General features: G+C 37.8%; 1 protein-coding gene across 1 annotated transcript; it reads right to left on the reverse strand.

Moving 5' to 3' along the window:
- Positions 1-1,986: 1,986 nt before the first annotated feature.
- Positions 1,987-16,820, reverse strand: LOC115187900 (regulator of G-protein signaling 22-like). Its single transcript, XM_029746954.1, has 8 exons — positions 16,330-16,820; positions 15,976-16,004; positions 15,676-15,738; positions 15,243-15,422; positions 14,481-14,566; positions 5,277-5,436; positions 3,409-4,196; positions 1,987-2,186 (listed from the first exon to the last, which is right to left on the reverse strand). The coding sequence occupies exons 1-8, from the start codon at positions 16,349-16,351 to the stop codon at positions 2,021-2,023; spliced, it is 1,494 nt and encodes a 497-aa protein (XP_029602814.1). The 5' UTR covers positions 16,352-16,820; the 3' UTR covers positions 1,987-2,020.
- Between the last annotated feature and the right edge of the window lie 29 nt (positions 16,821-16,849).

Consider the following 16,849-nt stretch of genomic DNA (forward strand, 5'->3'; position numbering starts at 1 on the left):
CAGGTGATCCTAGTTCAGGTACCAGTCTAGTCTAGTATGGACCAGGTGATCCTAGTTCAGGTACCAGTCTAGTCTAGTATGGACCAGGTGATCCTAGTTCAGGTACCAGTCTAGTCTAGTATGGACCAGGTGATCCTAGTTCAGGTACCAGTCTAGTATGGACCAGGTGATCCTAGTTCAGGTCAGTCTAGTCTAGTATGGACCAGGTGATCCTAGTTCAGGTACCAGTCTAGTCTAGTATGGACCAGGTGATCCTAGTTCAGGTCAGTCTAGTCTAGTATGGACCAGGTGATCCTAGTTCAGGTACCAGTCTAGTCTAGTATGGACCAGGTGATCCTAGTTCAGGTACTAGTCTAGTATGGACCAGGTGATCCTAGTTCAGGTACCAGTCTAGTATGGACCAGGTGATCCTAGTTCAGGTACCAGTCTAGTATGGACCAGGTTGATCCTAGTTCAGGTACTAGTCTAGTATGGACCAGGTGATCCTAGTTCAGGTACCAGTCTAGTCTAGTATGGACCAGGTGATCCTAGTTCAGGTACCAGTCTAGTATGGACCAGGTGATCCTAGTTCAGGTCAGTCTAGTCTAGTATGGACCAGGTGATCCTAGTTCAGGTACCAGTCTAGTCTAGTATGGACCAGGTGATCCTAGTTCAGGTACCAGTCTAGTCTAGTATGGACCAGGTGATCCTATTTCAGGTACCAGTCTAGTATGGACCAGGTGATCCTAGTTCAGGTCAGTCTAGTCTAGTATGGACCAGGTGATCCTAGTTTAGGTACCAGTCTAGTCTAGTATGGACCAGGTGATCCTAGTTCAGGTACCAGTCTAGTATGGACCAGGTGATCCTAGTTTAGGTACCAGTCTAGTATGGACCAGGTGATCCTAGTTCAGGTACCAGTCTAGTATGGACCAGGTGATCCTAGTTTAGGTACCAGTCTAGTATGGACCAGGTGATCCTAGTTCAGGTACCAGTCTAGTATGGACCAGGTGATCCTAGTTTAGGTACCAGTCTAGTATGGACCAGGTGATCCTAGTTTAGGTACCAGTCTAGTCCAGTATGGACCAGGTGATCCTAGTTCAGGTACCAGTCTAGTATGGACCAGGTGATCCTAGTTCAGGTACCAGTCTAGTCTAGTATGGACCAGGTGATCCTAGTTCAGGTACCAGTCTAGTCTAGTATGGACCAGGTGATCCTAGTTCAGGTCAGTCTAGTCTAGTATGGACCAGGTGATCCTAGTTCAGGTCAGTCTAGTCTAGTATGGACCAGGTGATCCTAGTTCAGGTACCAGTCTAGTCTAGACCAGGTGATCCTAGTTCAGGTACCAGTCTAGTCTAGTATGGACCAAGTGATCCTAGTTCAGGTCGCAGGTCACAGTCTATAGTTATATAGGATGGTGTGTATAGACAGTAGTTATATAGGATGGTGTGTATAGACAGTAGTTATATAGGATGGTGTGTATAGACAGTAGTTATATAGGATGGTGTGTATAGACAGTAGTTATATAGGATGGTGTGTATAGACTGTAGTTATATAGGACGGTGTGTATAGACTGTAGTTATATAGGATGGTGTGTATAGACAGTAGTTATATAGGATGGTGTGTATAGACAGTAGTTATATAGGATGGTGTGTATAGACTGTAGTTATATAGGATGGTGTGTATAGACAGTAGTTATATAGGATGGTGTGTATAGACAGTAGTTATATAGGATGGTGTGTATAGACAGTAGTTATATAGGATGGTGTGTATAGACTGTAGTTATATAGGATGGTGTGTATAGACTGTAGTTATATAGGATGGTGTGTATAGACAGTAGTTATATAGGATGGTGTGTATAGACAGTAGTTGTATAGGATGAGCCTTGACTAGAATACAGTATAAACATATGAAGTGGGTAAAACAGTATAGAAACATGATCCCAATGTTAAATCGGGAAACTCTGGAGTAGTTTAAAAACATGTAACGTCTGTGGGTCCCCGAGGAGAGGTTAGAACCCCCCCCCCCCCGTCAGTCAGTCTCCTCACCAGTAGCAGAGCAGAGCCTCAGTGATGCGGGGCTGAACTCTCTGCAGTCTGTCCTCTCTCCAGCAGGGGGAGGTAGAGAGACCCAGTCTGGTCAACAGCTCACCATTCAGACTGCTCTGGCCACCGCTCAGCAGGTAGCAGATACGCATCTGGACCAAATGCCTGTCACAATCAATCAATCAATCAATCAATCAATCACTGAAGACGGTTCTGTCCACGTCATTGGTTAAGAGGAAGGCTTATTGTCATCTCAGGTTCTATACATCAATGAAGGCTTGAGGTTAGGGTTTAGGTTAGGGTTAGGGTTTAGGTTAGGAGTCAGAGTTAAGGTTACGGTTAGGGGTTAAGGTTACGGTTCAGGTGAAGGTTAGGAGTTATGGGTTGGGGTCAGGGTTCAGGTGAAGGTTAGGAGTTATGGGTTAAGGTCAGGGTTCAGGTGAAGGTTAGGAGTTATGGGTTAAGGTCAGGGTTCAGGTGAAGGTTAGGAGTTATGAGTTAGGGTCAGGGTTCAGGTGAAGGTTAGGAGTTATGGGTTAAGGTCAGGGTTCAGGTGAAGGTTAGGAGTTATGGGCTGGGCTTAGGGGTTGGGTTTTAGGTGAAGGTTAGGAGTTATGGGTTGGGGTCAGGGTTAAGGTGAAGATTAGGAGTTATGGGTTAAGGGTTGGGGTCAGGGTTAAGATGAAGGTTAGGAGTTATGGGTTAAGGGTTGGGGTTAGGGTTTATGGGTTAGTGGTTGGGGTCAAGGTGAAGGTTAGGAGTTATGGGTTAAGGGTTAGGGTTAGGGGTTGGGGTCAAGGTTGGGGTCAGGGTTCAGGTGAAGGTTAGGAGTTATGGGTTAAGGTCAGGGTTAAGGTGAAGGTTAGGAGTTATGGGTTAAGGTGAAGGTTAGGAGTTATGGGTTAAGGTCAGGGTTCAGGTGAAGATTAGGAGTTATGGGTTAAAGGCCCAGTGCAGTCAAAACTGTGATTTTCTCTGTGTTTTATATATATATATATATATATATATATATATATATTTCCACACTATGAGCTTTGAAATGTCAGCCTGTATTGGTGGGATGGAGTTTTGGCCTTCCATGGTGACATCACCATTTCGGTGAATTAGTTAATAGACCAATAAGGAAGACAGTTCCAAACCTCTCTGCCAATAACAGATAATGTTCTGTTTTCCCCTCCCCACTCAGGCCACTCCCAGACAGTCCGAGCAACATTTTGCCTTGAGAAATTACCTTTTGCTAAGAAGATATTTTTGTTTCATTTTGACCATTTTAATTCAAAACAATCACAGTAAGGTACTTTCATTGTTACCCAGAGATGATTTGATATTGAGATAAAAAACTGCTGCATTGGACCTTTAAGGAAGTACTGAATGTGTATATGAATACCTGTTTTTCCTCCTGCCGTCCTGTAGGGTCTTCAGTCTCTCTATATCCATCCACAGACGCAAAAGCTTCTCTCCTAGTGTTCCCTTTAAGAAGTCCTTAAAGTCATCAAGGCCCTGTCTATCGCCATGGATACTAGCAGTGACATCATAGAACTCAAGGTCATTCTCCTCCTCTGACCCTCCACCCTCCTCCTCCTCCTCCTTCAGTCTGCTGTGGCTGGTGGCTGGACCTCCCTCACAGGGGCTCTCTGTGTGGGCTGACCCTCCACCCTGCTCCTGGTCCTTCAGTCTGCTGTGGCTGGTGGCTGGACCTCCCTCACAGGGGCTCTCTGTGTGGGCTGACCCTCTACCCTGGTCCTTCAGTCTGCTGTGGCTGGTGGCTGGACCTCCCTCACAGGGGCTCTCTGTGTGGGGACCACCCGTCTCCTCATCAGCGGTAGAACAGGAGGGACTCTGGGGCTTGGGGTCCCCATTACCCTCATCTGTAGTTCCTGCCTCTATCTCTGTCTTTGCCTCTGTCTCCCCGAGGTAGACGTTCATCTCCTGCTCTGAGCCGCAGTCTCCCCGTCTCCTGTCCCAGTCTAGGAGTGAAGAGCAGAGAGGACAGTCCGGGAGCGAAGAAGAGAGAGGAAAGGAGACGAGGAGTGAGGAGGACAGGGCGTAGGACTCAGGGATGCAGGAGAAGCAGGCTGAGGCCAGGGAGCACACTGGGGTTTTCACAGACCGGGTACAGACAGGAAGCTGCTTATCCTTGTCCTTAGCCATTGTCAACATGTCTGTTACTGAGGCCTGCAGAAACACAAAGAACACAAACAAACCCAGTGTGTCTACAGGGTAGTGTTGCCTGGGGTGAGAGAGACAAAGAAATACCTGGAAGATACACAGCATGTATCTACTGTTTCACCAACACCACAAAACAAGTGTTTATTTATGACAAATAATCATCTCCGCTGTACTTAACCATATAGACATCATACTGAGATATATCATCTCCACTGTACTTAACCATATAGACATCATACTGAGATATATCATCTCCACTGTACTTAACCATCATACTGAGATATATCATCTCCACTGTACTTATCCATCATACTGAGATATATCATCTCCACTGTACTTAACCATCATACTGAGATATATCATCTCCGCTGTACTTAACCATATAGACATCATACTGAGATATATCATCTCCACTGTACTTAACCATATTGACATCATACTGAGATATATCATCTCCACTGTACTTAACCATATAGACATCATACTGAGATATATCATCTCCACTGTACTTAACCATCATACTGAGATATATCATCTCCACTGTACTAAACCATCATACTGAGATATATCATCTCCACTGTACTTAACCATATTGACATCATACTGAGATATATCATCTCCACTGTACTTAACCATATAGACATCATACTGAGATATATCATCTCCACTGTACTTAACCATCATACTGAGATATATCATCTCCACTGTACTTAACCATATTGACATCATACTGAGATATATCATCTCCACTGTACTTAACCATATTGACATCATACTGAGATATATCATCTCCACTGTACTTAACCATATTGACATCATACTGAGATATATCATCTCCACTGTACTTATCCATATAGACATCATACTGAGATATATCATCTCCGCTGTACTTAACCATATTGACATCATACTGAGATATATCATCTCCACTGTACTTAACCATATAGACATCATACTGAGACATATCATCTCCACTGTACTTAACCATATAGACATCATACTGAGATATATCATCTCCACTGTACTTAACCATATTGACATCATACTGAGATATATCATCTATGTGAATCAGCAGGATCTGCTGACCTGCCCTAGTGACACATCGAGGACCTTCATCAGGATCTCTCTGTCATCAGGCCCAGGGGTAGGACAGACGGTCTCTGTGGTGACAGGGTGTTGGACTGAGGCGCCATCCCTCTTCTGGTTCCAGCCCCGAGGGCCACACTGAGAAAGCAGCTTCGCTAACCTTGGGAAGCACCGCCAAGCATCAAACACACAATCAATCAATCAATCAATCAATCAATACGTTTTTTATAAAAGCCTTTTAAACAACATTTGTCACAAAGTGCAGGAATGCAGGGTCAGACAAACCTATGAATGGAATGGAATGGTAGAATAGAACAGAATAGAATGGAATGGAATGGTAGAATAGAATAGAATAGAATGGAATAGAATAGAATAGAATATAATGGAATGGTAGAATAGAATAGAATAGAATCGAATGGAATGGTAGAATAGAATAGAATAGAATGGAATGGAATGGTAGAATAGAATATAATAGAATATAATAGAATATAATGGAATGGTAGAATAGAATAGAATAGAATGGAATGGAATGGTGGAATAGAATAGAATAGAATGGAATGGAATGGTAGAATAGAATAGAATAGAATGGAATGGAATGGTAGAATAGAATAGAATGGAATGGAATAGAATGGAATAGAATGGAATGGTAGAATAGAATGGAATGGTAGAATAGAATGGAATAGAATAGAATAGAACAGAATGGAATAGAATAGAATGGAATGGTAGAATAGAATAGAATATAATGGAATAGAATAGAATAGAATAGAATGGAATGGTAGAATAGAATAGAATAGAATGGAATGGTAGAATAGAATAGAATAGAATGGAATGGTAGAATAGAATAGAATAGAACAGAACAGAACGGAATAGAATGGAATGGAATGAAATGAAATGAAATGAAATGAAATGAAATATAATGGAATAGAATAGAATAGAATAGAATAGAATATAATAGAATGGAGTGGAATGGAATGGAATGGAATGAATAGAATGAAATATAATATAATAGAATAGAAGAATAGAATAGAATAGAATAGAATAGAATAGAATGAAATGAAATGAAATGAAATATAATGGAATAGAATAGAATAGAATGGAAGAATAGAATAGAATAGAATGGAATGGAATGGAATGAATAGAATGAAATATAATAGAATAGAATGGAATAGAATGGTAGAATAGAATAGAATAGAATGGAATGGAATGGAATGGAATAGAATAGAATAGAATAGAATAGAATGAAATGAAATATAATGGAATAGAATAGAATAGAATAGAATGGAAGAATAGAATAGAATAGAATAGAATGAAATGAAATATAATGGAATAGAATAGAATAGAATAGAATGGAATAGAATAGAATGGAATATAATAGAATGGAAGAATAGAATAGAATAGAATAGAATGGAATAGAATGGTAGAATAGAATAGAATAGAATGGAATGGAATGGTAGAATAGAATAGAATATAATGGAATAGAATAGAATAGAATAGAATGGAATGGTAGAATAGAATAGAATAGAATGGAATGGAATGGTAGAATAGAATAGAATATAATGGAATAGAATAGAATAGAATAGAACAGAACAGAATGGAATATAATGGAAGAATAGAATAGAATAGAAGAATAGAATAGAATGGAATGGAATGGAATGGAATAGAAAAGAATGAAATGAAATGAAATATAATGGAATAGAATAGAATAGAATAGAATGGAAGAATAGAATAGAATATAATAGAATGGAAGAATAGAATAGAATAGAACAGAATAGAATAGAATAGAATAGAATGGAATGGAATGGAATGGAATAGAATAGAATAGATGGAATATAATAGAATGGAAGAATAGAATAGAATAGAATGGAAGAATAGAATAGAATAGAATGGAATAGAATAGAATATAATAGAATGGAATAGAATAGAATAGAATAGAAGAGAATAGAATAGAATATAATAGAACAGAATAGAACGGAATAGAACAGAATAGAATAGAATAGAATAGAATGGAATAGAATGGAATGGAATGGAATGGAATGGAATAGAATAGAATAGAATGGAAGAATAGAATAGAATATAATAGAATGGAAGAATAGAATAGAATAGAATAGAATAGAACAGAATAGAATAGAATAGAATAGAATAGAAGAATAGAATAGAATAGAATAGAACAGAATAGAAGAATAGAATAGAATGGAATATAATAGAATAGAATAGAATAGAACAGAATAGAATAGAACAGAATGGAATAGAATAGAATATAATAGAACAGAATAGAAGAATAGAATAGAATAGAATAGAACAGAATAGAATATAATGGAATAGAATAGAATTTAATAGAACAGAATAGAATAGAACAGAATAGAATGGAATAGAATAGAATAGAAGAATAGAATAGAATGGAATAGAATAGAATAGAATAGAAGAATAGAATAGAATAGAATGGAAGAATAGAATAGAACAGAATAGAACAGAATAGAATAGAACAGAATAGAATAGAACAGAATAGAATAGAATGGAATAGAATAGAACAGAATAGAAGAATAGAATAGAATAGAATAGAAGAATAGAATAGAATAACTAGAATAGAATAGAAGAATAGAATAGAATAGAATAGAATAACTAGAATAGAATAGAACAGAATAGAAGAATATAATAGAATAGAATAGAAGAATAGAATAGAATAGAAGAATAGAATAGAATAGAATAGAAGAATAGAATAGAATAGAATAACTAGAATAGAATAGAATAGAAGAATAGAATAGAATAGAACAGAATAGAAGAATAGAATAGAATAGAAGAATAGAATAGAATAGAATAGAATGGAATAGAATAGAATAGAATAGAAGAATAGAATAGAATGGAATATAATAGAACAGAATAGAATAGAATAGAACAGAACAGAATGGAATATAATGGAAGAATAGAATAGAATAGAAGAATAGAATAGAATGGAATGGAATGGAATGGAATAGAAAAGAATGAAATGAAATGAAATATAATGGAATAGAATAGAATAGAATAGAATGGAAGAATAGAATAGAATATAATAGAATGGAAGAATAGAATAGAATAGAACAGAATAGAATAGAATAGAATAGAATGGAATGGAATGGAATGGAATAGAATAGAATAGATGGAATATAATAGAATGGAAGAATAGAATAGAATAGAATGGAAGAATAGAATAGAATAGAATGGAATAGAATAGAATATAATAGAATGGAATAGAATAGAATAGAAGAATAGAATAGAATAGAATATAATAGAACAGAATAGAACGGAATAGAACAGAATAGAATAGAATAGAATAGAATGGAATAGAATGGAATGGAATGGAATGGAATGGAATAGAATAGAATAGAATGGAAGAATAGAATAGAATATAATAGAATGGAAGAATAGAATAGAATAGAATAGAATAGAACAGAATAGAATAGAATAGAATAGAAGAATAGAATAGAATAGAATAGAACAGAATAGAAGAATAGAATAGAATGGAATATAATAGAATAGAATAGAATAGAACAGAATAGAATAGAACAGAATGGAATAGAATAGAATATAATAGAACAGAATAGAAGAATAGAATAGAATAGAATAGAACAGAATAGAATATAATGGAATAGAATAGAATTTAATAGAACAGAATAGAATAGAACAGAATAGAATGGAATAGAATAGAATAGAAGAATAGAATGGAATAGAATAGAATAGAATAGAATAGAAGAATAGAATAGAATAGAATAGAATAGAAGAATAGAATAGAATAGAATGGAAGAATAGAATAGAACAGAATAGAATAGAACAGAATAGAATAGAACAGAATAGAATAGAACAGAATAGAAGAATAGAATAGAATAGAATAGAAGAATAGAATAGAATAACTAGAATAGAATAGAAGAATAGAATAGAATAGAATAGAATAACTAGAATAGAATAGAACAGAATAGAAGAATATAATAGAATAGAATAGAAGAATAGAATAGAATAGAAGAATAGAATAGAATAGAATAGAAGAATAGAATAGAATAGAATAACTAGAATAGAATAGAATAGAAGAATAGAATAGAATAGAACAGAATAGAAGAATAGAATAGAATAGAAGAATAGAATAGAATAGAATAGAATGGAATAGAATAGAATAGAATAGAAGAATAGAATAGAATGGAATATAATAGAACAGAATAGAATAGAATAGAACAGAATAGAAGAATAGAATAGAATGGAATATAATAGAATAGAATAGAAGAACAGAATAGAAGAATAGAAGAACAGAATAGAACAGAATAGAATAGAACAGAATAGAATAGAATGGAATAGAATAGAATATAATAGAACAGAATAGAAGAATAGAATAGAATAGAATAGAATGGAATGGAATGGAATAGAATAGAATAGAATAGAACAGAATAGAAGAATAGAATAGAACAGAATAGAATAGAATAGAAGAATAGAACAGAATAGAAGAATAGAATAGAATAGAATAGAAGAATAGAATAGAATAGAATAGAATAGAATAGAATAGAAGAATAGAATAGAATAGAATAACTAGAATAGAATAGAATAGAAGAATAGAATAGAATAGAAGAATAGAATAGAATAGAACAGAATAGAAGAATAGAATAGAATAGAAGAATAGAATAGAATAACTAGAATAGAATAGAATAGAAGAATAGAATAGAATAGAATAGAATAACTAGAATAGAATAGAATAGAACAGAATAGAAGAATAGAATAGAATAGAATAGAAGAATAGAATAGAATAGAAGAATAGAATAGAATAGAATAGAATAGAATAGAATAGAAGAATAGAATAGAACAGAATAGAACAGAATAGAAGAATAGAATAGAATAGAAGAATAGAATAGAATAACTAGAATAGAATAGAAGAATAGAATAGAATAGAATAGAACAGAATAGAAGAATAGAATAGAATAGAATAGAATAGAAGAATAGAATAGAATAGAAGAATAGAATAGAATAACTAGAATAGAATAGAATAGAAGAATAGAATAGAATAGAATAGAATAGAATAACTAGAATAGAATAGAATAGAAGAATAGAATAGAATAGAATAGAATAGAATGGAATGGAATGGAATGGAATGGAATATAATAGAACAGAATAGAAGAATAGAATAGAAGAATAGAAGAACAGAATAGAACAGAATAGAATAGAACAGAATAGAATAGAATGGAATAGAATAGAATATAATAGAACAGAATAGAAGAATAGAATAGAATAGAACAGAATAGAAGAATAGAATAGAATAGAATAGAACAGAATAGAAGAATAGAATAGAATGGAATATAATATAATAGAATAGAATAGAAGAACAGAATAGAAGAATAGAAGAACAGAATAGAACAGAATAGAATAGAACAGAATAGAATAGAATGGAATAGAATAGAATATAATAGAACAGAATAGAAGAATAGAATAGAATAGAATAGAACAGAATAGAAGAATAGAATAGAATGGAATATAATATAATAGAATAGAATAGAAGAATAGAATAGAATAGAATAGAATAGAACAGAATAGAATGGAATGGAATGGAATGGAATGGAATAGAATAGAATAGAACAGAATAGAAGAATGGAATAGAATAGAAGAATAGAATAGAATCTAATAGAATAGAAGAATAGAATAGAATAGAATAGAATAGAATAGAATAGAAGAATAGAATAGAATAGAATAGAATAGAATAGAATAGAAGAATAGAATAGAATAGAATAGAAGAATAGAATAGAATAGAATAGAAGAATAGAATAGAAGAATAGAATAGAATAGAATAACTAGAATAGAATAGAACAGAATAGAAGAATAGAATAGAATAGAATAGAAGAATAGAATAGAATAGAAGAATAGAATAGAATAGAATAACTAGAATAGAATAGAATAGAATAGAAGAATAGAATAGAATAGAATAGAATAGAAGAATAGAATAGAATAGAATAGAATAGAATAGAACAGAATAGAATAGAATAGAACAGAATAGAAGAATAGAATAGAATAGAATAGAATAGAATAGAATAGAACAGAAGAATAGAATAGAATAGAATAGAATAGAATGGAATGGAATGGAGAATAGAATAGAATAGAATAGAATAGAATAGAATAGAATAGAATGGAATGGAATGGAATAGAATAGAATAACTAGAATAGAATAGAACAGAATAGAAGAATAGAATAGAATAGAAGAATAGAATAGAATAGAATAGAATAGAATAACTAGAATAGAATAGAATAGAATGGAATAGAACAGAATAGAATAGAATGGAACAGAACAGAATAGAATGGAATGTTATTCCCTGGAGTAAGGTATTATTCCATCACCGTATCAGGGTGTCTACCTTCACTCTGCCAATACAGCTGTGTTAGGTTAGGTGAGTGACAGGCAGGTGTAGTGTGGGTCAGAGAGAGTCGCCTGCTCTCAACAGGTACAGTATATGCTAACATGGCACGCAGAAGAGATTTATGTGGGATTAGGTATCCATGAGCTGCAGGAAGTGGGACCGACAGGTCGGGCGGAAGTAGGACATACAGGTCAGGTGGAAGTAGGACCTATAGGTCGGGTGGAAGTAGGACATACAGGTCGGGAGGAAGTAGGACCTGTAGGTCGGGCGGAAGTAGGACCTATAGGTCGGGTGGAAGTAGGACCTGTAGGTCGGGTGGAAGTAGGACCTATAGGTTGGGTGGAAGTAGGACCTATAGGTCGGGTGGAAGTAGGACCTATAGGTCGGGTGGAAGGAGGACCTATAGGTCGGGTGGAAGTAGACCTATAGGGTCGGGTGGAAGGAGACCTATAGGTCGGGTGGAAGTAGGACCTGTAGGTCGGGTGGAAGTAGGACCTATAGGTCGGGTGGAAGTAGGACCTATAGGTCGGGTGGAAGTAGGACCTGTAGGTCGGGTGGAAGGAGGACCTATAGGTCGGGCGGAAGTAGGACCTGTAGGTCGGGCGGAAGTAGGACCTGTAGGTCGGGCGGAAGTAGGACCTACAGGTCGGGTGGAAGTAGGACCTATAGGTCAGGTGGAAGTAGACCTACAGGTCGGGTGGAAGTAGGACCTATAGGTCAGGTGGAAGTAGACCTATAGGTCGGGTGGAAGTAGGACCTGTAGGTCGGGTGGAAGTAGACCTATAGGTCGGGTGGAAGTAGGACCTATAGGTCGGGTGGAAGTGGGACCTATAGGTCGGGTGGAAGTAGGACCTATAGGTCGGGCGGAAGTAGGACCTATAGGTCGGGCGGAAGTAGGACCTATAGGTCGGGTGGAAGTAGGACCTATAGGGTCGGGTGGAAGTAGGACCTGTAGGTCGGGTGGAAGGAGACCTATAGGTCGGGCGGAAGTAGGACCTATAGGTCGGGCGGAAGTAGACCTATAGGTTGGGTGGAAGTAGGACATACAGGTCAGGTGGAAGTAGGACCTGTAGGTCGGGTGGAAGTAGGGACAGGCAGGATCAGGATAAGGGCAGTGCTGACATCAAGACAAGGCAAGGGCTCATTTCAAGGTTTTACTGCTAACCTACAAAGCATTACATGGGCTTGCTCCTATCTATCTTTACGATTTGGTCCTGCCGTACATACCTACACGTACGGTACGGTCACAAGACGCAGGCCTCCTTACTGACCCTAGAATTTCTAAGCAAACAGGTGGAGGCAGGGCTTTCTCCTATAGAGCTCCATTTTTATGGAATGGTCTGCCTACCCATGTGAGAGACGCAGACTCGGTCTCAACCTTTAAGTCTTTATTGAAGACTCATCTCTTCAGTAGGTCCTATGATTGAGTGTAGTCTGGCCCAGGAGTGCGAAGGTGAACGGAAAGGCACTGGAGCAACGAACTGCCCTTGCTGTCTCTGCCTGGCCGGTTCCCCTCTTTCCACTGGGATTCTCTGCCTCTAACCATATTACAGGGGCTGAGTCACTGGCTTATTGGTGCTCTTCCATGCTGTCCCTAGGAGGGGTGCGTCACTTGAGTGGGTTGAGTCACTGACGTGGTCTTCCTGTCTGGGTTGGAACCCCCCTTTGGGTTGTGCCGTGGCAGAGATCTTTGTGGGCTATACTCAGCCTTGTCTCAGGATGGTAAGTTGGTGGTTGAAGATATCCCTCTAGTGGTGGGGGGGCTGTGCTTTGGCAAAGTGGGTGGGGTTATATCCTGCCTGTTTGGCCCTGTCCGGGGGTATTGTCGGACGGGGCCACAGTGTCTCCTGACCCCTCCTGTCTCAGCCTCCAGTATTTATGCTGCAGTAGTTTATGTGTCGGGGGGCTAGGGTCAGTCTGTTATATCTGGAGTATTTCTCCTGTCTTATCCGGTGTCCTGTGTGAATTTAAGTATGCTCTAATTCTCTCTTTTTCTCTTTCTCTCTCTCGGAAGACCTGAGCCCTAGGACCATGCCTCAGGACTACCTGGCCTGATGACTCCTTGCTGTCCCCAGTCCACCTGGCCGTGCTGCTGCTCCAGTTTCAACTGTTCTGCCTGCGGCTATGGAACCCTGACCTGTTCACCGGACGTGCTACCTGTCCCAGACCTGCTGTTTTCAACTCTCTAGAGACAGCAGGAGCGGTAGAGATACTCTCAATAATCGGCTATGAAAAGCCAACTGACATTTACTCCTGAGGTGCTGACCTGTTGCACCCTCGACAACCACTGTGATTATTATTATTTGACCCTGCTGGTTATCTATGAACATTTGAACATCTTGGCCACGTTCTGTTATAATCTCCACCCGGCACAGCCAGAAGAGGACTGGCCACCCCTCATAGCCTGGTTCCTCTCTAGGTTTCTTCCTAGGTTTTGGCCTTTCTAGGGAGTTTTTCCTAGCCACCGTGCTTCTACACCTGCATTGCTTGCTGTTTGGGGTTTTAGGCTGGGTTTCTGTACAGCACTTTGAGATATCAGCTGATGTAAGACTGGCTTTATAAATAAATTTGATTAAAAAAATAAATGTGATTGATGAAGACAGGACAGACAGGACCAGGATAAAGGGCAGTGCTGATATCTAGACAGATGAAGACAGGACAGACAGGATAAAGGGCAGTGCTGATATCTAGACAGATGAAGACAGGACAGACAGGATAAAGGGCAGTGCTGATATCAAGACAGATGAAGTCAGGACAGACAGGACCAGGATAAAGGGCAGTGCTGATATCTAGACATGCATCAACAGGTGATATGACCCCCTAGTAATAAAACAGTGGGGATTACCTGTACTCGAAGTAGCAGTCACTGTGAATAAACAAGGGTAGTCTTTCTTTTAGGATCCACTCCACTCCCTGTTGTCTGTCCAAGCACTGTTACGACGTTCAAATCAATGATTATTATTCTCATTCAGATGATGTCACACACACACAGGCGTCTGATTTCATAAACTCCATATCAACCAACTAAAATCATGAATCAACCAACTAAAATCATGAATCAACCAACTAAAATCATGAATCAACCAACTCAAATCATGAATCAACCAACTCAAATCATCAATCAACCAACTCAAATCATCAATCAACCAACTCAAATCATCAATCAACCAACTCAAATCATGAATCAACCAACTCAAATCATGAATCAACCAACTCAAATCATGAATCAACCAACTCAAATCATGAATCAACCAACTAAAATCATCAATCAACCAACTAAAATCATCAATCAACCAACTAAAATCATGAATCAACCAACTAAAATCATCAATCAACCAACTAAAATCATCAATCAACCAACTCATCTGATGAGAAACTTGAATCCACTTGAATAAAAATGTTTTTTTTTTAAAGTTTGATTAAACTTATGAGGGCAATGTATTGGTTGGCAAATCAAAGTTAATTTGTCAATTGAACAGTATACAATAGGTGTAAAACAGAACAGTGAAATGCTCATTTAAAAGCTTTTTTCCCCCCCCAAACACACAATGCAGTATTCAATATGAAGATGCCATACTGTAAATGGAACAGGAGAATGTGAACTGACCAGAACAGGGTAGTGGTTGTCCACCATGGGTCTAGCAGACAGCTCTGTTGGATCAGTGAGAGGTTGTGATTGAAAGTACTGCAGGGTTGACCTGATCCTCCTAGACAGAGCCTCCTCTGACTCACTGACCACCTCAAACACACCGGTCTCCTGGTTGTACTGTATACACTCAGGGAACGACTGGGTTGGAAAGGAGACCAGGACATTTGGGATATTATTTTCTCAGATTCTGACAGAATAGATAACAGAGAAAGTGTAGCCCGTGTAATTGGTCAATTATCTTAAATCTGATCAACCATTTGAAGGAAAGTGAAATTAAGCAAATCCAAAATTTCAAACATCTTTGTGCTTTACAAAAAGTTTTGACATTCACCCACAGTGAAAATCAACATTTTGTTAGTGAATAAAGTAAATAATATGACAGGATGTTTACAGGTAGACTGAGGAAGTGATTAAAGAAGTGCAGCAGAACATCATCAGAAGCCAGACGGTCCTCCTGTGGATATTGAACAGAAGACATCGGTTAGTTAGTATTCAATGTGTTGATATGGGGGGGGGACTGCAGAATTCACTTTAAATCCCTTAACACAATCATAGAAGTCATATTAAAAGTTGTTCATATAACAGTATAATGTTCAGTAGTCCATAATGTGACAAGTTGAAAACGTTTAGACAAAGGCACTCGTTTAAAAAAAATATATATATATATATATATATAAAATAGGTTACTCACGAAATTATCGATGGTAAGGTAAGGTGGATCTATGGAAGAAAAACCTTTCAAGACAACTGATGCCACCTTCAGATAAACTGGGAACTCGGAAATCTCCGACTTTTCCAAGCGTCCAAGACAACCCGAAAAACTCAGGAAACGAGATCAAATCATAACGTCAGTGATCTTCAACTCACCGAGCTCAACAAAGAGGTCCGAGTTACCGAATTAGATGACCGTTCAAAACGATTTTCCCCAGCCGGTTCTTAGCCAGCGTTTCCCCAGTTCTTAGTTGTCTTGAACGCATTGAAGTTCCCAGTTGGTTTTTTTTAAACGTTGAGTTTTATTCAGCTGTTCCTGAATTCACGGACTCACCTGTTGTAATCTTCCCCAACATTCTTCACTTTTATGTAGTTCAGTTGTCCTTAGTTGTAATTCAGCCAGAACCGTCATCCAGGGGCTCTATGCCCGTCCTGAACACCTCTGACCCGCCGTCACCCAGACCGTTCAGTGTAATTACCGACAGACGGGTTGCTATGGAAGTCAGCTCACATTGCAGAAGGCGAGCAGTACGTGACGCTGAGGAAACATTAACTGGAGTGGCAGTTTATCCATTTTTTATTTATTTTTTTTAAAAACGACTAAATATATTGTATTTTAATTCAGTCTTCTCATAGTAAAAGTAGAGATGATTAACTATAGCACGCTAATATACACGGCGACATGTATTCTATTCCAGAGAGGAGTGAAGTGAACGACGTTAACCAGTAGAGGGCGCCATAACGACAGAAAACTATTCCGATACAGTGGTGTTTGCAAAACACACTGTCAAATCAAATCAACGTTTATTTGTCATGTGCGCCGAATACAACAGGTGTAGACAGTGGGGGAAAAA

The sequence above is a fragment of the Salmo trutta genome, unplaced genomic scaffold, assembly GCF_901001165.1.
Source record: "Salmo trutta unplaced genomic scaffold, fSalTru1.1, whole genome shotgun sequence".
Lineage (NCBI taxonomy): Eukaryota > Metazoa > Chordata > Actinopteri > Salmoniformes > Salmonidae > Salmo > Salmo trutta.